The 19734-nt window shown below is 47.1% G+C and overlaps 1 protein-coding gene across 1 annotated transcript; it reads left to right on the top strand.

Moving 5' to 3' along the window:
• Positions 1-2746: 2746 nt before the first annotated feature.
• LOC140430280 (uncharacterized) lies at positions 2747-15284 on the top strand. The gene is made up of 2 exons (XM_072517701.1): positions 2747-2911; positions 13690-15284. The coding sequence occupies exons 1-2, from the start codon at positions 2767-2769 to the stop codon at positions 15282-15284; spliced, it is 1740 nt and encodes a 579-aa protein (XP_072373802.1). The 5' UTR covers positions 2747-2766.
• Positions 15285-19734: the final 4450 nt, after the last annotated feature.

The following is a 19734-nucleotide window of genomic DNA, read 5'->3' as shown; positions in this document are numbered from 1 at the left end:
GCAGAGCTTGGCTGAGTGCAGCATTCCAAATTTGAAATGAAATGAAATGAAAATCGCTTATTGTCACAAGTAGGCTTCAAATGAAGTTACTGTGAAAAGCCCCTAGTCGCCACATTCCGGCGCCTGTTTGGGGAGGCTGTTACGGGAACAGCCTCTATTCTTTAACACTATTCTTATAAAGGGCTGCCTTGGCTCTGTTGAATTCCACCTGCCGCTTGGCCAGGTCTGCCCCAATGTCCTGGTATATCCTAATCGTGTATCCCTCCCAGTTGCAGAACCATGTCTGTCTGGCCCAGTTCAGAATTCTTTCCCGGTCCTGGTATCTTCTAGGTTTTCGATTATGGCCCTTGGTTGTTTCCTGGCCTTGGGCTTTGGTCAGAGTGACCTGTGGGCTCTGTCTACTTCAGGCGGCTAGGGGAAGCTGTCTCTCCTCACCAGGTTACCCAGCATTTGGGCCACATATTTCGCGGGATTCCTGCCATTGGTTCCCTCTGGTAGGCCGACTATGCTTAGGTTCTGGTGCCGCGATCAGTTCTCCTGATGCTCGACCTTTCCCTTTAGAGTCCCTTGTGCCACCATTAACCTTGCCATCTCAGTTTTCAATGTGGCAATCCGGTCACTTTGATCAGTTGAGGCCTTCTCCAACTCTCTTATGGTTGCGCCCTGGGCCTCTAGCCGCCCCTCTGCCTTTTCCAGGGCTGTCTGCAGGGTGATCAGCGCCTCTGTCATCGCCACCTTGACCGTTGCCCTCATCTCTGCTTTGATGGCCTCCTTGAGCTCCTGGAGTTCCATTGTAAGGAACTCCCTCCATCCGTTCGTCGGGGAGGGGGAGCTCTGTGCGCGGCCTGGTGGTCCTTCTCGGTCAGGCGTGGCCTGGGCCTCGTCGCCCCATGTGCTTGCTGTCTCCTCAATTCAGCTCTCCAGGCTTTTGCTGTCTTTCCCATCCTTTCGGTCCCTGGAGCTGCTGCTGCTTGGCATATCTAGTCCTGGAAGTTGGAAGAGGGTGATTTCCCGATTTTAGTGGGCTATTTTGAGCTTAAAGTGCCTAATTCCAAGTTTTCAGGAGGAGAGCCACGTTTCGTGTGTCCGTTCAGCAAATCACTGTCACCGGGAGTCCCGATAGCTAGCATCACTGGCCGTAGTCTGAATTCCATGTATTTGCGAGTGGAGTGGGGAGAAACAGAGAATGTCAGCAAGTTGAGTATTCCCTTGACCATCCAATGCTACCACGTTACATGGGCATCCTGAGTTGTCCAGCTTGCACCACCCTCAACATGGACCCCCCCTTCCTCCCCCGGCTCCTTCGAAATGATGTCATCCACACTGCATCCCTCTCCCCATCAGTGGCTGGCATCCGGTCTGTGATGTGGGGAGCCTCTATCCTCACCACCTGTTCCTTCTAACTGGAGTGCCGGTAGCTGTGCCACCAATGTTAGCGATAGGCTCTGTGAACCCTGTCCTGATTCCCCAGTGGGGTCTACTGTGGGTCTCCTCACTGGGTGAGCCTTGTGCTCTCCCGTGAGAACGGTGGAAATTGGTTGCATGGTGAAGATGTTCATATTTTGCAGGCATGCGGCTTTATACTAAGAGATGGGTGTGCAGGCAGGTCCTACAGATGGGAGTGAGCGACGGATGTGTATGGTTGTTCTGACCTTAGTTGCTGTGTGATGTGGAGCCGGAGTTCTACACAGAGCTTTTGACAGGGAGTTGGTCACGTTTCCTGACCAGGGGACTGGATGGATGGTATCAGAGGCACAGTGGACAGGCACAACTTGGAAACAGCTTGTGATCCTCAGGGGTGGGCCAGCTGATAGTGTCACTGGTGAGGCTTTTACTCTGAGAGGGACGATGTGCCAGATAGGGCACTAATGACACCGATGCATGTGTCGTTGATTTGGTGTGAGCTCTACTAATCCCTTGCTTCCCTTGCGATTCTGAGGAGTGCACTGAGGAGTACCAATACCTGGTGGGCGGGGATTGAGCATGATACAGCATGATTTCTCTGCAGCCTACGCGGACGGTAACATTCCACATCTCTTCCCCAGCCATGGGACTTAGTCCTGATGGGAAAATTCCATCTTTTAAAAAAATAATCTATATTGTCACAAGTAGGCTTACATTCACACTGCAATGAAGTTACTGTGAAAAGCCCCGAGTCGCCACATTCAAGCGCCTGTTCGGGTACACAGAGGGAAACATTCAGAATTCTCAGCTGGTACAGGAATTGAACCAGCGCTGCTGGCCTTGTTCTGCATCACAAACCAGCTGTCTATCCCACTGAGATAAACCAGCCCCTCTATCTTATGTTAAGGCTAATATTCATCCATCAATCAACATCACCAAAATAGATTTAGCGCATTAATGTTTGTGGAATCTCAAAAGTACAAAAATCAGCTGCTGTGTTTCCTATAAACTAAAGCGTTATGGGTCATAAAACCCACCATAGAAATGCAAGTTTGTTCTTTATTTATAAACCCACAATCTTCTGACTCCAAGGCAAGACGGCTAACTACTGAGTCAAGACTGACATCAAGCAAAGTACAAATAGATTACAAGATGAAGTGATGATATATGTAATAATAGAAATAGTAATTTTAAGTTAGATAATAAATTGGCAACACTGAAGTTTTTGTTTCATGTAAGTATAATCTAGTGTTAAAAGCTGGTTGTTCACTACTGTTTCCCTACTAGAATAATTTAGAGCATTTTGAACAGCATACAGCACAGAGACCACCAGGACAACAGACCTGTGTGAAAGAGGCCTTAATGGTTACTGACAATAAAGTGCAGGAAACAGGAATGCACAACACCATAGAAGAGGAAATAAAAGATGAGTTCATTAAGCGAGAATTCAAAAATCAAGAGATCAGCAATGACAGTGAGGGTGAAATGGTCAATGCAGATAATACAGGTACATCTTTTTTTTTTAAATATGTTTTATTGAAACTTTTTTCCCAAACAACAATTTTTCCCCTCTTACAAAGCAAACGCAACAATAATACAGAAATTTTTAACAATACACAAGTAACAAAACCCCTTTATCTTTGACCTAAACTAAACTAAACCACCCCCCTCCCCCCTCCCCCCCCCTTCCCCCTGGGTTGCTGCTGCTGGTCATCTGCCTTCCCTCTAACGTTCCCCTAGGTATTCAAGAAATGGCTGCCACCGCCTGGTGAACCCTTGAGCCGATCCTCTCAGGGCAAACTTTATCTGCTCCAGTTTAATGAACCCCGCCATATCGTTTACCCAGGCCTCCAGTCCGGGGGGTTTCGCCTCCTTCCACATGAGTAGGATCCTGCACCGGGCTACTAGGGACGCAAAGGCCACAACGTCGGCCTCTTTCGCCTCCCGCACTCCCGGCTCTTCTGCAACTCCAAATAGAGCTAACCCCCAGCCTGGTTTGACCCGGGCCTTCACCACCCGCGAAATCACTCCCGTCACTCCCTTCCAATACCCTTCCAGTGCCGGACACGCCCAAAACATATGTGCGTGGTTTGCCGGGCTCCCGCCACACCTCCCACATTTGTCCTCCACTCCAAAGAACCTGCTCAATCTTGCCCCCGTTATGTGTGCTCTATGTAGCACCTTAAATTGAATCAGGCTAAGCCTGGCGCATGAGGAAGAGGAATTTACCCTGCTTAGGGCATCAGCCCACATACCCTCCTCTATCTCCTCCCCTAGTTCTTCTTCCCACTTTCCTTTTAGTTCGCCCACCGACTCCTCCCCCTCTTCCCTCATCTCTCGGTAAATCTCTGACACCTTGCCCTCTCCGACCCACACCCCTGAAAGCACCCTGTCCTGAATCCCCTGTGTCGGGAGCAGCGGAAATTCCCTCACCTGTTGTCTAGTAAACGCCCTCACCTGCATATATCTCAAGAAATTTCCCCGGGGCAACTTATACTTTTCCTCCAATGCTCCCAAGCTCGCAAAAGTCCCATCTATAAATACATCTCCCACCCTCCTAATTCCCAACTGGTACCAGCTCTGAAATCCTCCATCCATTCTTCCTGGGGCGAACCTATGGTTGTTCCTGATTGGGGACCCCACCAGGGCTCCCCGCACCCCTCTCTGTCGCCTCCACTGTCCCCAGATATTCAATGTTGCCGCCACCACCGGGTTCGTGGTAAACTTTTTAGGTGAGATCGGTAGCGGCGCCGTCACCAGCGCCTCTAAACTCGTCCCTTTACAGGACTTTCTCTCCAGTCTTTTCCATGCCGCTCCCTCACCCTCCATCATCCATTTACGTATCATTGCCACATTGGCAGCCCAATAGTAATCGCCCAAGTTCGGTAGTGCCAATCCTCCTCTGTCCCTACTATGCTGAAGGAACCCCCTCCTTACTCTCGGAACTTTCCCTGCCCACACGAAGCTCGTGATGCTCCTGTCTATTTTATTAAAAAAGGTCTTGGTGATTAGTATAGGGAGACATTGAAATACAAATAAGAACCTCGGGAGGACCATCATCTTAATTGCTTGCACCCTGCCCACCAGCGATAGAGGCTGCATGTCCCACCTCTTGAAGTCCTCCTCCATTTGTTCTACCAACCGTGTCAGATTAAGTCTGTGCAAGGTTCCCCAGCTCCTAGCGATCTGAATCCCCAGGTATCGGAAGTTTCTTTCCACTTTCCTTAGAGGCAAGCCTTCTATCTCTCTACTCTGGTCCCCTGGATGTATCACAAATAATTCACTCGTCCCCATGTTTAGCCTATACCCCGAGAAATCCCCGAACCCCCTCAAAATTCGCATAACCTCTATCATCCCCCCCGCTGGGTCCGACACGTATAACAATAGGTCATCCGCGTATAACGAGACTCGGTGTTCTTCTCCCCCTCTAATCACCCCTCTCCATTTCCTGGAGTCTCTCAACGCCATGGCCAGAGGTTCAATTGCCAACGCGAACAACAATGGAGACAGCGGGCATCCCTGTCTTGTTCCCCTATATAGTCGGAAATACTCCGATCTATGTCGACCTGTAACTACGCTTGCCGTTGGAGCCCCATAAAGAAGTCTAACCCAGCTAATAAACCCGTTCCCAAACCCAAACCTCCTTAACACTTCCCATAAATACTCCCACTCCACCCTATCAAATGCCTTCTCTGCGTCCATTGCCGCCACTATCTCTGCCTCCCCCTCCACTGGGGGCATCATTATCACCCCTAATAGTCGTCGCACGTTAACATTCAGTTGTCTCCCTTTTACGAACCCTGTCTGGTCTTCGTGCACCACCCCCGGGACACAGTCCTCTATCCTCAATGCCAGTACCTTTGCCAACAATTTGGCGTCCACGTTCAATAATGAAATGGGTCTATAGGACCCGCACTGCAACGGATCTTTATCCCTCTTCAAAATTAACGATATCGTCGCCTCCGACATCGTCGGGGGTAGAGTCCCCCCTTTCCTGGCCTCATTGAACGTCCTCGCCATCAACGGGGCAAACAAGTCCACATATTTTCTGTAATACTCCACCGGGAACCCGTCTGGTCCTGGGGCCTTCCCTGCTTGCATGCTTCCCAGTCCCTTAATAACCTCGTCCACCCCAATCGGTGCCCCCAGGCCTACCACCCCCCGCTCCTCCACTTTCGGGAACCTCAATTGGTCCAGGAACTGCCGCATCCCCTCCTCTCCCTCTGGGGGTTGAGACCTATACAGTTCCTCATAGAAGGTCTTGAACACCTCATTTATCTTTCCTGCCCTTCGCACCGTGTCTCCCATTTCGTCTCTAATTCCTCCTATCTCCCTCGCTGCTGCCCTCTTTCGCAATTGATGAGCCAACAGGCGACTAGCCTTTTCCCCATATTCATACCTCCTCCCCTGTGCCTTCCTCCACAGTACCTCCGCCTTTCTGGTGGTCAGAAGGTCAAATTCCGTCTGGAGTCGCCTCCTCTCCCTGTACAATTCCTCCTCCGGGGTCTCTGCAAATTCCCTATCCACCCTTAAAATCTCCCCCAGTAATCTTTCCCTTTCCTTGGCCTCTGTTTTCCTTTTGTGGGCCCCAATGGAGATCAGCTCTCCTCTGACCACCGCTTTTAGTGCTTCCCATACCACTCCCACAGGGACCTCGCCGTCGTCATTGACCTCCAGGTATCTCTCAATACACCCCCGCACTCTTGCACACACTCCCTCATCCGCCATCAGTCCCACATCTAATCGCCAGAGTGTTCTCTGCTCCCTTTCCTCTCCTAATTCCAGGTCCACCCAATGTGGGGCATGATCCGAAACCGCTATGGCTGAGTACTCAGCTTCTTCCACCCTAGAGATCAACGACCTTCCCAAAACAAAAAAATCTATCCGGGAGTACACTTTATGGACATGGGAGAAGAAGGAAAACTCCCTAGCCCTAGGCCTAAGAAATCGCCATGGATCCACTCCCCCCATTTGGTCCATAAACCCCTTAAGTACCTTGGCCGCTGCCGGCCTTCTTCCGGTCCTTGAGCTGGATCTATCTAGCCCCGGGTCCAGCACCGTATTAAAGTCCCCTCCTAAAATCAAGTTTCCTACCTCCAGGTCCGGTATACGCCCCAGCATCCGTCTCATAAATCCCGCATCGTCCCAGTTTGGGGCATACACATTAACCAACACGACCTCCATTCCCTCCAGCCTGCCACTCACCATTACATATCTACCCCCGCTATCTGCTACGATGTTCTTTGCTTCAAATGCTACCCGTTTATTAACAATATATAACAATATTAGGCGGGAACTGAAGAACATAGATTGGGGGCGGATGTTTGAGGGCAAATCAACATCTGACATCTGACATGTGGGAGGCTTTCAAGTGTCAGTTGAAAGGAATACAGGACAGGCATGTTCCTGTGAGGAAGAAAGATAAATACGGCAATTTTCGGGAACCTTGGATGACGAGTGATATTGTAGGCCTCGTCAAAAAGAAAAAGGAGGCATTTGTCAGGGCTAAAAGGCTGGGAACAGACGAAGCCTGTGTGGCATATAAGGAAAGTAGGAAGGAACTTAAGCAAGGAGTCAGGAGGGCTAGAAGGGGTCATGAAAAGTCATTGGCAAATAGGGTTAAGGAAAATCCCAAGGCTTTTTACACTTACATAAAAAGCAAGAGGGTAGCCAGGGAAAGGGTTGGCCCACTGAAGGATAGGCAAGGGAATCTATGTGTGGAGCCAGAGGAAATGGGCCAGGTACTAAATGAATACTTTGCATCAGTATTCACCAAAGAGAAGGAATTGGTAGATGTTGAGTCTGGAGAAGGGGGTGTAGATAGCCTGGGTCACATTGTGATCCAAAAAGACGAGGTGTTGGGTGTCTTAAAAAATATTAAGGTAGATAAGTCCCCAGGGCCTGATGGGATCTACCCCAGAATACTGAAGGAGGCTGGAGAGGAAATTGCTGAGGCCTTGACAGAAATCTTTGGATCCTCGCTGTCTTCAGGGGATGTCCCGGAGGACTGGAGAATAGCCAATGTTGTTCCTCTGTTTAAGAAGGGTGGCAGGGATAATCCCGGGAACTACAGGCCGGTGAGCCTTACTTCAGTGGTAGGGAAATTACTGGAGAGAATTCTTCGAGACAGGATCTACTCCCATTTGGAAGCAAATGGACGTATTAGTGAGAGGCAGCACGGTTTTGTGAAGGGGAGGTCGTGTCTCACTAACTTGATAGAGTTTTTCGAGGAGGTCACTAAGATGATTGATGCAGGTAGGGCAGTAGATGTTGTCTATATGGACTTCAGTAAGGCCTTTGACAAGGTCCCTCATGGTAGACTAGTACAAAAGGTGAAGTCACACGGGATCAGGGGTGAACTGGCAAGGTGGATACAGAACTGGCTAGGCCATAGAAGGCAGAGGGTAGCAATGGAGGGATGCTTTTCTAATTGGAGGGCTGTGACCAGTGGTGTTCCACAGGGATCAGTGCTGGGACCTTTGCTCTTTGTAGTATATATAAATGATTTGGAGGAAAATGTAACTGGTCTGATTAGTAAGTTTGCAGACGACACAAAGGTTGGTGGAATTGCGGATAGCGATGAGGACTGTCTGAGGATACAGCAGGATTTAGATTGTCTGGAGACTTGGGCGGAGAGATGGCAGATGGAGTTTAACCTGGACAAATGTGAGGTAATGCATTTTGGAAGGGCTAATGCAGGTAGGGAATATACAGTGAATGGTAGAACCCTCAAGAGTATTGAAAGTCAAAGAGATCTAGGAGTACAGGTCCACAGATCACTGAAAGGGGCTACACAGGTGGAGAAGGTAGTCAAGAAGGCATACGGCATGCTTGCCTTCATTGGCCGGGGCATTGAGTATAAGAATTGGCAAGTCATGTTGCAGCTGTATAGAACCTTAGTTAGGCCACACTTGGAGTATAGTGTTCAATTCTGGTCGCCACACTACCAGAAGGATGTGGAGGCTTTAGAGAGGGTGCAGAAGAGATTTACCAGAATGTTGCCTGGTATGGAGGGCATAAGCTATGAGGAGCGATTGAATAAACTCGGTTTGTTCTCACTGGAACGAAGGAGGTTGAGGGGCGACCTGATAGAGGTATACAAAATTGTGAGGGGCATAGACAGAGTGGATAGTCAGAGGCTTTTCCCCAGGGTAGAGGGGTCAATTACTAGGGGGCATAGGTTTAAGGTGAGAGGGGCAAAGTTTAGAGTAGATGTACGAGGCAAGTTTTTTACGCAGAGGGTAGTGGGTGCCTGGAACTCACTACCGGAGGAGGTAGTGGAGGCAGGGACGATAGGGACATTTAAGGGGCATCTTGACAAATATATGAATAGGATGGGAATAGAAGGATACGGACCCAGGAAGTGTAGAAGATCGTAGTTTAGTCGGGCAGTATGGTCGGCACGGGCTTGGAGGGCCGAAGGGCCTGTTCCTGTGCTGTACATTTCTTTGTTCTTTGTTCTTTTGTTTGTTTCCCCACCAAAATGGCCACCCCTCTATTCTTTGCGTCCAGTCCTGAGTGGAACACCTGTCCCACCCATCCTTTCCTTAGCCTAACTTGGTCCGCCACCTTTAGGTGCGTCTCTTGGAGCATAACCACGTCTGCCCTTAGTCCTTTCAAATGCGCGAGCACTCGGGCCCTTTTTATCGGTCCGTTCAGGCCTCTCACGTTCCACGTGATCAGCCTTACTAGGGGGCTACCTGCCCCCCTCCCGTGTCGACTAGCCATTACCTTCTCTAGGCCAGTCCATTATCCCGCCTCCGCGCTCCCGCTCGCTCTCCCAGCGTCATACACCATCCCCGCCCACCCAGTCTTTAGCCATTTCCTTTTGGATTTCCGCAGCAGCAACCCAGTTGTCCCCCCACCCCCTCCCCCTCCCTCCCCCCCTCCCCGCTAGATCTCTTTCTAGCATGATTGCTCCCCCCATATTACTTCCGTAAGTCAGCTGACTTCAACTGACCCCGGCTACTCCTGCTCACTCCTCGACCCCCCCCCCCCCCCCCCGTGTGGGGAACTCCCATCCGCCTTGCGCCTGTCTTCCCGCCTTATTCTTTCTGGCGCGGGAACATCCCTTTACCTGACCCGCCTCATGGCGCAGTTCCCTTTCCCTTCCCCCTCCCCTTCCCCATTCTCCAACTATGTCCCGTCTTTCCCCCCTCACCGGCGCCCACATTTCCCCAATGTCTCCCCCCTTCCCAATTTACTTCTCAATTAACTTCAACCATAACATTAACAATAACATTTCCTGCAGCATCAGTCCCTCAGTTCCGATCCAATTTCTCTTCTTTGATGAAGGTCCATGCTTCCTCCGCCGTCTCGAAATAATGGTGTCTCTCCTGATACGTGACCCATAGCCTTGCCGGCTGCAGCATCCCGAACTTCACCTTCCTTTTATGCAACACCTCTTTGGCTCGGTTGAAGCTCGCCCTCCTTCTCGCCACCTCCGCACTCCAATCCTGGTATACCCGTACCACTGCATTCTCCCATCTGCTACTCCGCACCTTTTTAGCCCATCTCAGGACCTCTTCTCTATCCTTAAGACAGTAAAATCGCACGATTATCGCCCTGGGTGGTTCTCCCGCTTTTGGTCTTCTCGCCGGAATCCGATTTGCCCACTCCACCTCCAAGGGGCCCGTAGGGGCCTCAGCACCCATCAGTGAGCTCAGCATCGTACTTGCGTACGCTCCACAGTCCACTCCTTCCACACCCTCAGGGAGACCCAGTATCCGAAGGTTCTTCCTTCGCGCTCCATTTTCTAGGGCTTCGATCCTTTCAGTACACTTTTTATGAAGTGCCTCGTGCGTCTGTGTCTTAACCGCCAGGCCCAGGATCTCGTCCTCAATATCTGTCACCTTCTGCTCCACCACGCGGAGCTCTGTCTCCTGGGTCTTTAATGTCTCCTTGAGCCCCTCAATTGCCTGTAGCAACGGGGTCAGCACCTCCTTCTTCAGCAGCTCCACGCACCTTCTCACAATTTCATCCTGCTCAGGCCCCCATGTCGCCTGCGCTTTCTCCGCCGCCATCTTGTACTTCTCTCTTTCTGACCCTTTGGTCGACGATTCCTCGCGCTGCAGCCGCCGCCGGTTTTTTCCTCCTTCGTTTGGGGGGGACTCCCTTCTCACACACCCCACACCGGGTTGCGTCGTCGAAAAATTCCCCGTTGGGGCTCTTAAAAGAGCCCGAAGGTCCGTCGGAGCTGGAGCCGCCGAAGCGTGCGGCTAGCTAGGCATCACCGCAACCGGAAGTCCCTTCAGTGGCCTTGATGAGGTCTTTTCACAGTTGTTCCCTCTGCTGCTAGAATTCACCTTTGATACAGGCCCTCAGGTCAGCTTGCAGCTTTAAGCTTGCCCTTCCCCCGCCTGCATGCTGGAAGAGGCCCTGTTTATCCTGCAGTTGCAGCCAAATCTTTTACTGTTTCTGACGTGTCTGGCAACGCAGAGACATACCCTTCCTGGGGGACACTGTCGGGGGAATATTGCAGCCTTCTTCCCACACCGGGAAATGTCAAACAAATGCCGTGGGGGCCCTGTAAAAGAGCCCAAAAGTTTGTTCCAAGCAGGAGCTGCCGAATATGCGACCTAGCTCTGCATAGCCGCACCCGGAAGTCAATACAGGTACATCTTAAACATAGAAATAACATCAACAACCTCTCAAATAATCCTGTTTGTACTTTTTGTTATTTCTGAAAGCAGTATCTTATTTAGTATCAGTGTAGAAGGATTGGTGACTGGAAGAAGATGTTGGATTGGTGACTGTGGAAGAACAAGGGGGATTGGTAACTGGGAGAACAAGGGGGATTGATGAATGTGGGAGAACATGGGGGATTGGTGACTGGAAGAACATGGGGGAATTGGGGACTGGGAGAACATGGGGGATTGGTGACTGGAGGATGATGTCGGATTGCTGACTCAAAGAAGGCGGAGGGTTGCTGACTGGAAGAACATGAAGGATTGGTGACTGAAAGAACATTGGGGATTTGATGAATGGACGAATATCAGAGATATTGTATTATGGATATTTGGTGCAGTAAGGGTTAATAGTTTGAGTGTGTATGTGACTGCTGAAGTCATGTTTTTAAAATAAATCCTAGTTTGTAAAACAACTAGGTTTTGGAGGCAGGGGTGCACTTAAAGCATTGTTAAAAGCTTGGGCTAATGGAATGTTGTTTGGATTAAGGGGATTCCTTGTGGAGTTAATTAGATTTCAGCTTGGTAAAATGATATAATTACTGGGATGAGCCAAGGTATCGGGCATTTTGCAGGAAAGCACTGTTAGTTGAGTTTTAGATGGAGATGTGAGCAGAAGTCAAGCACCTCAGTTCAGTTAAAAGGTACATCTGTAGCTAGATTAGCAGATTCTTTCCAAGCAGTTAAAAATAGTGTAATTAGAAGGTGAGATGAAAGAAGCTGAAGCAGCTTTTGAAGAAATACAGACAGATTTTCTGCATGGTTCTGACAGGATTCAGATATTTTCTTTACAGTAGTGTTAGAGGATCTCTCTTTCTCACAGAATATCTCTGTAAAACAGGTATTCCTGAGGGTCAACTGTATTTAACAGTGGATTGAGAGCTGATGTGGTTTTTTTGTTGTTTGATTGGGAATAAAGATAACAATTAAGGATTACTTAATGTCGAGAATCCTACAGTTAGATCACCTGTTCGTCAAGAAAACAATGTGTCTACACATTTGGAGATAGAGTGTGCAGAACCACTGAAGACCATGAATACTAGACAGTGCCCACATTTAAGACACCACAGTGACTTTGCTGGTGAGCTGGTGAAGGGAGTCCTGTCTGTGGCGGCCTGGGATTGCTGGCTGTGGAAGATGGGGGTTTGCTGGCTGTGGATGAACATGGGGGATTGCTGGCTGTGGAGGAACATGGGGGACTGCTGGCTGTGGAAGAACATGAGGGATTGCTGGCTGTGGAAGAACATGGGAGTTGCTGGCTGTGGAAAAACATTGGGGATTGCTGGCTGTGGAAGAACATGGGGGATTGTTGGCTGTGGAAGAGCCTGGGTGTTTTCTGGCTGTGGAAGAACATGGGGTTTTCTGGCTGTGGAAGAACAGAGGGGATTGCTGGCTGTGGAAGAACATGGGGGATTGCTGGCTGTGGGGAGGCAGTAGCATAGTGGTTTTGTCACTAGACTAGTAATCCAGAGACCGATGGTAATGCTCTGGGGACACGGGTTCAAATCCCACCAGGGCAGATGGTGGAATTTTAATTCACTAAAAATCTGGAATTAAAAGTCTAATGACGATCATGAAACCATTGTTGATCATTGTAAAAATCCATCTGGTTAACTAATGTCCTTTAGGGAAGGAAATCTGCCGTCCATACCTGGTCTGGACTACACGTGACTCCAGACCCACTGCAATGTGTTTGACTCTTAAATGCCCTCAGGGATGGGCAACAAATGCAGGCCCGGCCAGGGACGCCCACATCCCATGAACAAATTTTTAAAAAACACGAGGGATTGCTAGCTGTGGAAGAACCTGGGGATTTCTGGCTGGAAGAACATGGTGGATTGGTGAGTGGAAGAACACAGGGGATTGGTGGAAGTAAATTTTCCCAGCAATATACAAGCTAGTGTAATTTTTACTGTTAGCTGCAGTATGATACTTCCCCACATAATGGTAAGTGATAACCCTATCCTCAAACATGAGAGTGAATAATTTGCAGGATATATGCTACCCGAGAGGTGTGTGACTTCCTAGAACTCGGGGAAATACGATGAACTCTGGAAACCCATGTAATCCAGGCACACTCCCATGCAGAACCAGCCCAATGCCAGGGTTAAATGGAAATTAAGAACATTGAGAAATTGAGAGCAAAGAAACTTGTTAAGAGAAAGATTGTGAGATGTATGTAGTGGGTGGAGGGGTGCGGAGATGTGTATGGAAAATGAGAAACAGGCAAATAAAAAAATTGAGGTACTACAAGAGCTACACAGAAGAGAAAAAAAGGATATAGGCATGTCTAGAAACAATTAGAGTTTGAAAGAAGCGGAGATTAATGTGATTTTTAAAAAAAATTATGTTTGATTGCTCGGTATCTGTTGCATTGCTATGGGACATTAAAATTATATATTAATACATAATGTGCTACATAATATGCTTTGTTGTTATAAAATAATGTACTCACTGACTTACCTGAAACAGTTATAGGAGATCCACTAGTTTAAACATTATTTACTGAAACAAACCTGCATTGAATAAATGGTGGAACTGAAGATATTGAAATGTGCAGATCTGCTTTCAAGGTTAATCTTGCCTTTTATCATAACAGTTACAAACAGTAATGTATTGCCACCAGACACTACGAAGCCAGCTGCAGAAATGCCAGAAAAAGCAACTGATAATGGGGCCCTGTTTGTGAATGAAGGACAGTACACCAGTGTATCAACTGTGAACATTAATTTTGGAGAGCCCAGTGACATTCAGCAGGATGAAATAAGAAACACTTGCTATGATGCAGAGTCTGCAAGTGCAAAACTCAAGTCGCAGTGCACTTCTTTCTATTTGGCAGAAGTCCCAGTGAAAGGAGGAAAGATGCTCCCAGACAGTGCTGATGCATTAGGTGTCTGCAGCGCAGATGTAGGTCAGCAGACAGACTCCATCACACATAAATTTGATGGAGGAAAAAGTGAAGCAGTTTATGATACGAATGATAAGACTAAAACCACACAGTGTGACAAAGGTGTCTTTATAAATGAACCACCTAGGACTGAAGCCAGAGCAACCCCTGGCACTGATGAGATTCTATCAAGGAAAGTTAATGCAAATGAAGTAAGACAGGATACTAACCAAACTCAGCAACAAAATGTTTCTGACATTGTGTCTCAACCAGTAACACATGAAAATAAAAATGAGCAGAAATCCAGTTTACAACAACAGGACGAACACCGCAGCCAAGCAAATACTCTGATGGAAGGAAACTGTACTAGCAGCAATATGGTCGAATGCAGTCAGTTCCATAAATCCTGCAGTAAATCAGATGTCAGTTCCACAAAATTACCCACTGACCAGTGTAATCAATGTGTTCCACCATTTGCAGCCTGTAAAATTAACCGTAGTGTTTATGTCGACACTAAACCCCAGTCAGGCATTTTGGTTGAAATAAGGGATCTGGGGTCCATGGAACATGAGGAATATATTACAAAGGAAATAAGTAGCAATGCACCAAGGAATCTTAATACTCATGATCAGCAGAAAGAACCGCATGATCTGGAAACTGTCATTTCTGACAGTGAAGCAATTGAAGATTTGCAGGCAACTGTGTCCATTGACAAACCTTTGGGAAACCTGAAAAAACTGCATGGTAATTTGGCACAAATCAATGACTATTTAAGTGTGACAAGTAGCCATTCACTAAACCTCGTTACTAATGTTGACCATAGTACGGTTTTAGGCCCAAACTCTCAAAGTTTGGAGAAAGCTAATGGCAGTGCAAATGATTCTGAAGCTACTGTGGAAATTCAGCAAGCAGCAGTTAGTAAAATGGATTTACACGCTGAAATACCAGAGGCGAATGGCTCTTCCAAGATAACAGAAAATGAATTCAAACCTATCATTATAAGTACTTCAGTTAATCCAGTCGCAACCATCACTTTAGATCATAGGAATACAACATCAACTTCTGAGACAGAGTCCGCAAGCAACAAAGCAGCGACAAGCCAAAGTGACTGGACATTTTGTGGACTACCTATTTTAGATTCTGGCAAAGGAAAGGATATGCTGAACAAAGCCCCAGCATCACTCCCAAGGGACAAATTGGAGGCTCCTGTTATTAACAGAAGATTCCCTTCAGCATTCACTTTTCCAAGAGAAGTCGGTGAAATTAGTTTGAAAAGCTCAAATGCAGCAGGTAATGTCTTCTTTTGACAATCCAAAATGAATGATGTAGAGTATGGTTATCAGGGTTATGTTACTAGATTAGTAATCCAGGGGCCTGAATGAATAAACCAGAGACATGAGTCCAAATCCCATTATGGCAACTAGGGAGTTTAAATTCAATTAAATAAATCAATAATAGTGACCATAAAAACATCATATTGTTGAAAAAGCTAATATACTTTAGGGAAGAATAATCTATTGTCCTTTCTCAGTCTGGTTATAGTGACTCACTCAGATCCACGGTAATGTGGGTAACTCTTCACTGCCCTCGGAAATAACCTAACCAGCCACTCATTCAAGATAGCTCGCCACCACCTTCTTTGAGGGAAGCTTTAAGAGTTGGCTCCACCAATAAACTTAGCAGACACAATAATTTATTAAACTATTTACAGAGTGCTTAAAACAGTCTTTCCATACACAGCTTTAGCATCCAACTGCCGGGATAAGTCTCAACACGTCCCAATGAATTCCCAATTCCGTCACTGTTTGCACTCGTGGGCCACATGACTCCTCCCTCAGCGAATATCCCTTAAAGGGGCTAGCTACTACATGGCAGTAAATAATGGCCTCCTCAAGAGTACCTGCATCATTTTTAAATGAAGAATAAGAAAATGTGATAGGATAGACTTTGAACAATGGATAAAATAACTTTGAGAATTGAATGATTCAACCAATGACTAATAGTAATGAGGTTAATGTATGTATAACAAGACTTAATTCTCTCAATTGCTGAACCACCAAAGTTATTTTAATTGTATTTTCCAGTAATGAAATAGAGATCATCACTGTGTCTATTATTAGTCACTAGTAGTTATGCAGTAATTGATCGCAGTGAGAGAAAAAAACATTGGGCCTTAACTTCCAAAGGCCAGGGCATATTATCTGAGGGGTGGGGGCCTTCGGAGATTCCCAGGTGAGGTTTGCACAGCAATTGCCTGGGAAATGTAAATATCCAATGGAAGATTGCCCTGCATTGGGGACCATTCGAAAATGCAATTTAAATTGGCCAAGGCCCAACTTGAAGGCATCTCCCTCACACACCCCCAGCGTTGGCCTGAACCGGCCAGGGCCTGACCATCGCCCCCCACCGACCACCACTCATTCCCCCGCTACAACCACATACCACCAAATGCTACCCACTTACCTTCTTCCTGGCTTGAGAAAAAGCTTTAAATTTGACTAGACGTTTTTTATTCATTTGTTACGATCCCAGTTGATGTTATAACTGGATGGGAAGATCCGAGAATGGAATACGGGTCAAAAGACTGGGAGGGATTCTCCAGTCCGCCAGTCGTGTTTTCCTGTGCTGCACGCCCTCGCCTGCAGTGGGATTCGCTGTTCCTGCCACCTGCCATGGGAATTCCCCATTGTGGCCACCCCTTGCCACCAGGAAACCCACAGGCGTGGGTGCGCTGCCGCCAGCGGAGCATCCAGCCCTTACATTTCACTTTTTTAAATAAAGTGGGGAAGAACAGAGTCACAAGACCGCTAATTAGTTTTAACAACAAGAAAAAACATTTAGATATAAATTATAATACAATACTCCTTTACTCCCCCCTTAACTTAACAAATACACACAAATTTAAAGATTACCATGAATTACAAAGTACATCTTAAACTACACGGTCTCATTAACATAATAAGTCCCTTTTAAGCACACAAGTTGATTGTGGTCAGATTCACACTCTGCTCAGAATCCAAGATAGTGTCTTCGGTTTTCTCCTCGGAATCCCCCCCAGATGATTGTCACATGAGCATTTCTAAACTCCACTTTTTAAATCGTCTCTCATAATAATGCTGTCGGTTTGCATTCCGAAATCCGACCAGGTTTTCCAAATGATACTTTTAAACAAAAGTGCTGCATCCATTCTATGATTCCGCTCCACTTTTAACAGAGCATCCAGTCCAGGATTTCACACCAATCCCTTTAGTATTTCTTGGTCTTGACTACTGTGCAGACTGCTCACAATTGCTTTAATTTCCAATTTGCAGACTGTATTGAAATGACATCAAACGTTTAATCTATCACTAAAGTCTGTTGTCCCCATTTAAATCTAGTTACTGCGATTATCTTTTTAACTTAGTACACATTGTTTTATTTTCCCAGAATTGTTCTGAATATTAACTTGGTCTCTGTTCACTTAACTCCAGACTTCTTAGACAGTCTTTCTGTCTCAATCCCTTGGTTATCTGGACTGTATCTTATTCTTTAGGAAGCCTGCATCTTTGCAACTCCCTTACTCTGTCCAGCTTCTCCTGCTCCAACTGCTCTGGCTTCCTGTTAAAACTAAGAACATAGGAAAGCCCTTCCCTCTGGGAAGTGGACCCCTGTTGCTAAGCACTGATTTACTTCTATTTATTCTTCACACCGTAGCCCTCTCTATGCGCAGTAGAAACATAGTGGGAACTTAACCAACCCCCATACAGAGAAACACTTTGTCCAGCATGAATCTAACTATAAATTTTATCCTTCCAGGCATAGAAACACTAAATTAAACACACCTAAAACTGTACCTTATTTCTAATGTTTACTAATACAAATATAAATCCTTTAAAACTACCTTTGTTGTCCTAACACATTCAAGGGATGTGGGCTTCGTTGGCTAGGCCAGCAATCATTGCCCATTCCCATTCCTTGGGAAGGTGGTGGTGAGTTGCCTTCTTGAACCACTGCAGTCTATGTGGTGTTGTTACACCCACAATGCCATTTGGGAGGGAGTTCTAGGATTTTGACCCAGCGACAGCGAAGGAACGGTGATATATTTCCAAGTCAGGATGGTGGGTGGCTTAGAGGGAAACTTCCAGGTGGTGGTGTTCCCATGTATATGCAGCCCTTGTCCTTATAAATGGTAGTGGCCGTGGGTTTGGAAGCTGAGCAGTGTGGTGATGAACATTAGAGTTTGCTGCCATGGAGCCCCTAATGCCACATCGGTGCAGTTGACTGAACCCTGCATTCTTGAGAAGCCTGTGATAGCTGCAAAGTAATTGAATCTAGCAGCCTGGCTATTTTTGTTGAGAACAAACCTCATCTAATGATGTGCCTTGCTGTTGAGGGCATCTGTGACCTTTATGCATATATGTGTTGTGGATTGCAAAATGCTGCACACGTTCGCTGCTGATCCCTGCGACGATCTGCAGACAAAGAAATTGAGCACGGTGGTCACTTTCAAAGCCACTGGCAAGGGATAGTCATGGGGTCTTAGGTCTTCACGAAGAATGTGGCAGATGTGATCCACAAGAGCTCGGGACAAGCGCAAACATTGTCTCCCACTCATTTGTGAATAAGAGAGTAGGTGTGGTGGGTTGCCTCCATTGTCAAGATCTCTCCTCTTGTTCTTGCTCTGGCTCCCCTTATCTCTGGACCTACCCCTGGAGCTACACTTGGCATTGCCTCTCCTTCCTTCTCCTCCATTGTATTAGAACCCTCAAAAAGGCAACATTGAGCTTTGGATCCATAATTGATTTATCCTTTTCTTTGAAATGAAATTGAACACATTCATAATTAATGAATCAACAATCTGTTATCAGTAGTAACTGTAATGGTCTATCATCATTTGCTCCCTACTTGCCGTGTTGCTGATGTAGCCTTGTATCTGAGGTGCTAACACACATTGTGGTAAGCGGTGGTGCAGTGCTGTCCGGGAGTGCCGCTCCAGCACCTTCAATTTCAAGAAGACTTGTAAACTCAATGCAGCCCGCCAAACCTGGACATTCAAGTGAATGATACGAAAAATCCTGCAAAGATGTTCAGATTCAATCATAGGCTGGTTCCTCCCTGCATTTGCTGCTGATAGGTTCACTAATGAGTCAAATTCCCCATTGCTACCATGACTGTAGACAACACTGTCTCCCTTCCCAACCACCCCCTACCTATGAGTCTTCATGCAACCCAACCCTATTGTGCCACAGTAACACACTCCACTCCTTTCCTCCTCCAGAGTTTGTATGCATCCCTCCCATTCATACGTGGTATCCCATTCACTCTCGTTTATCAGTGTTTCAGTTTCCTTTGTCGAACTCTAGCTTCCCACCCCTTGATCTCCGCTCTGCCTTCCATCGTTCCTCCTGCACCCCCTTTCAAAGCCTTCCTCTCCTGCCTTCCATCATGCCCTTATCTCTCCCCCCCCCCCCTCCCCAACCCATAATCACAGAGTTGCTATGGCCAGGAAGCCATTCGGCCCATCATGTCTGCACTGGCTCTCCAAATGAGCATTATGACTTTGTGCTATTCCCCGTAACCCTGTGCATTGTTTCTATTCATATAATCATCTAATGCCCTCTTGAATGCCTCAATTGAACTTGCCTCCACCACACTTCCAGGCAGTGCATTCCAGACATGAACAACTCATGTGAAACTTTTTTTTTGCATCACATTTGCAAATCACTTAAATCTGCCTTCTCGTTCTTGATCCTTTTATGAGCGGGAACTGTTTTTACC

The sequence above is a fragment of the Scyliorhinus torazame genome, chromosome 10 (assembly GCF_047496885.1).
Source record: "Scyliorhinus torazame isolate Kashiwa2021f chromosome 10, sScyTor2.1, whole genome shotgun sequence".
NCBI classification, from domain to species: Eukaryota; Metazoa; Chordata; class Chondrichthyes; order Carcharhiniformes; family Scyliorhinidae; genus Scyliorhinus; species Scyliorhinus torazame.
This window is presented reverse-complemented; position numbering and strand designations above follow the sequence as displayed.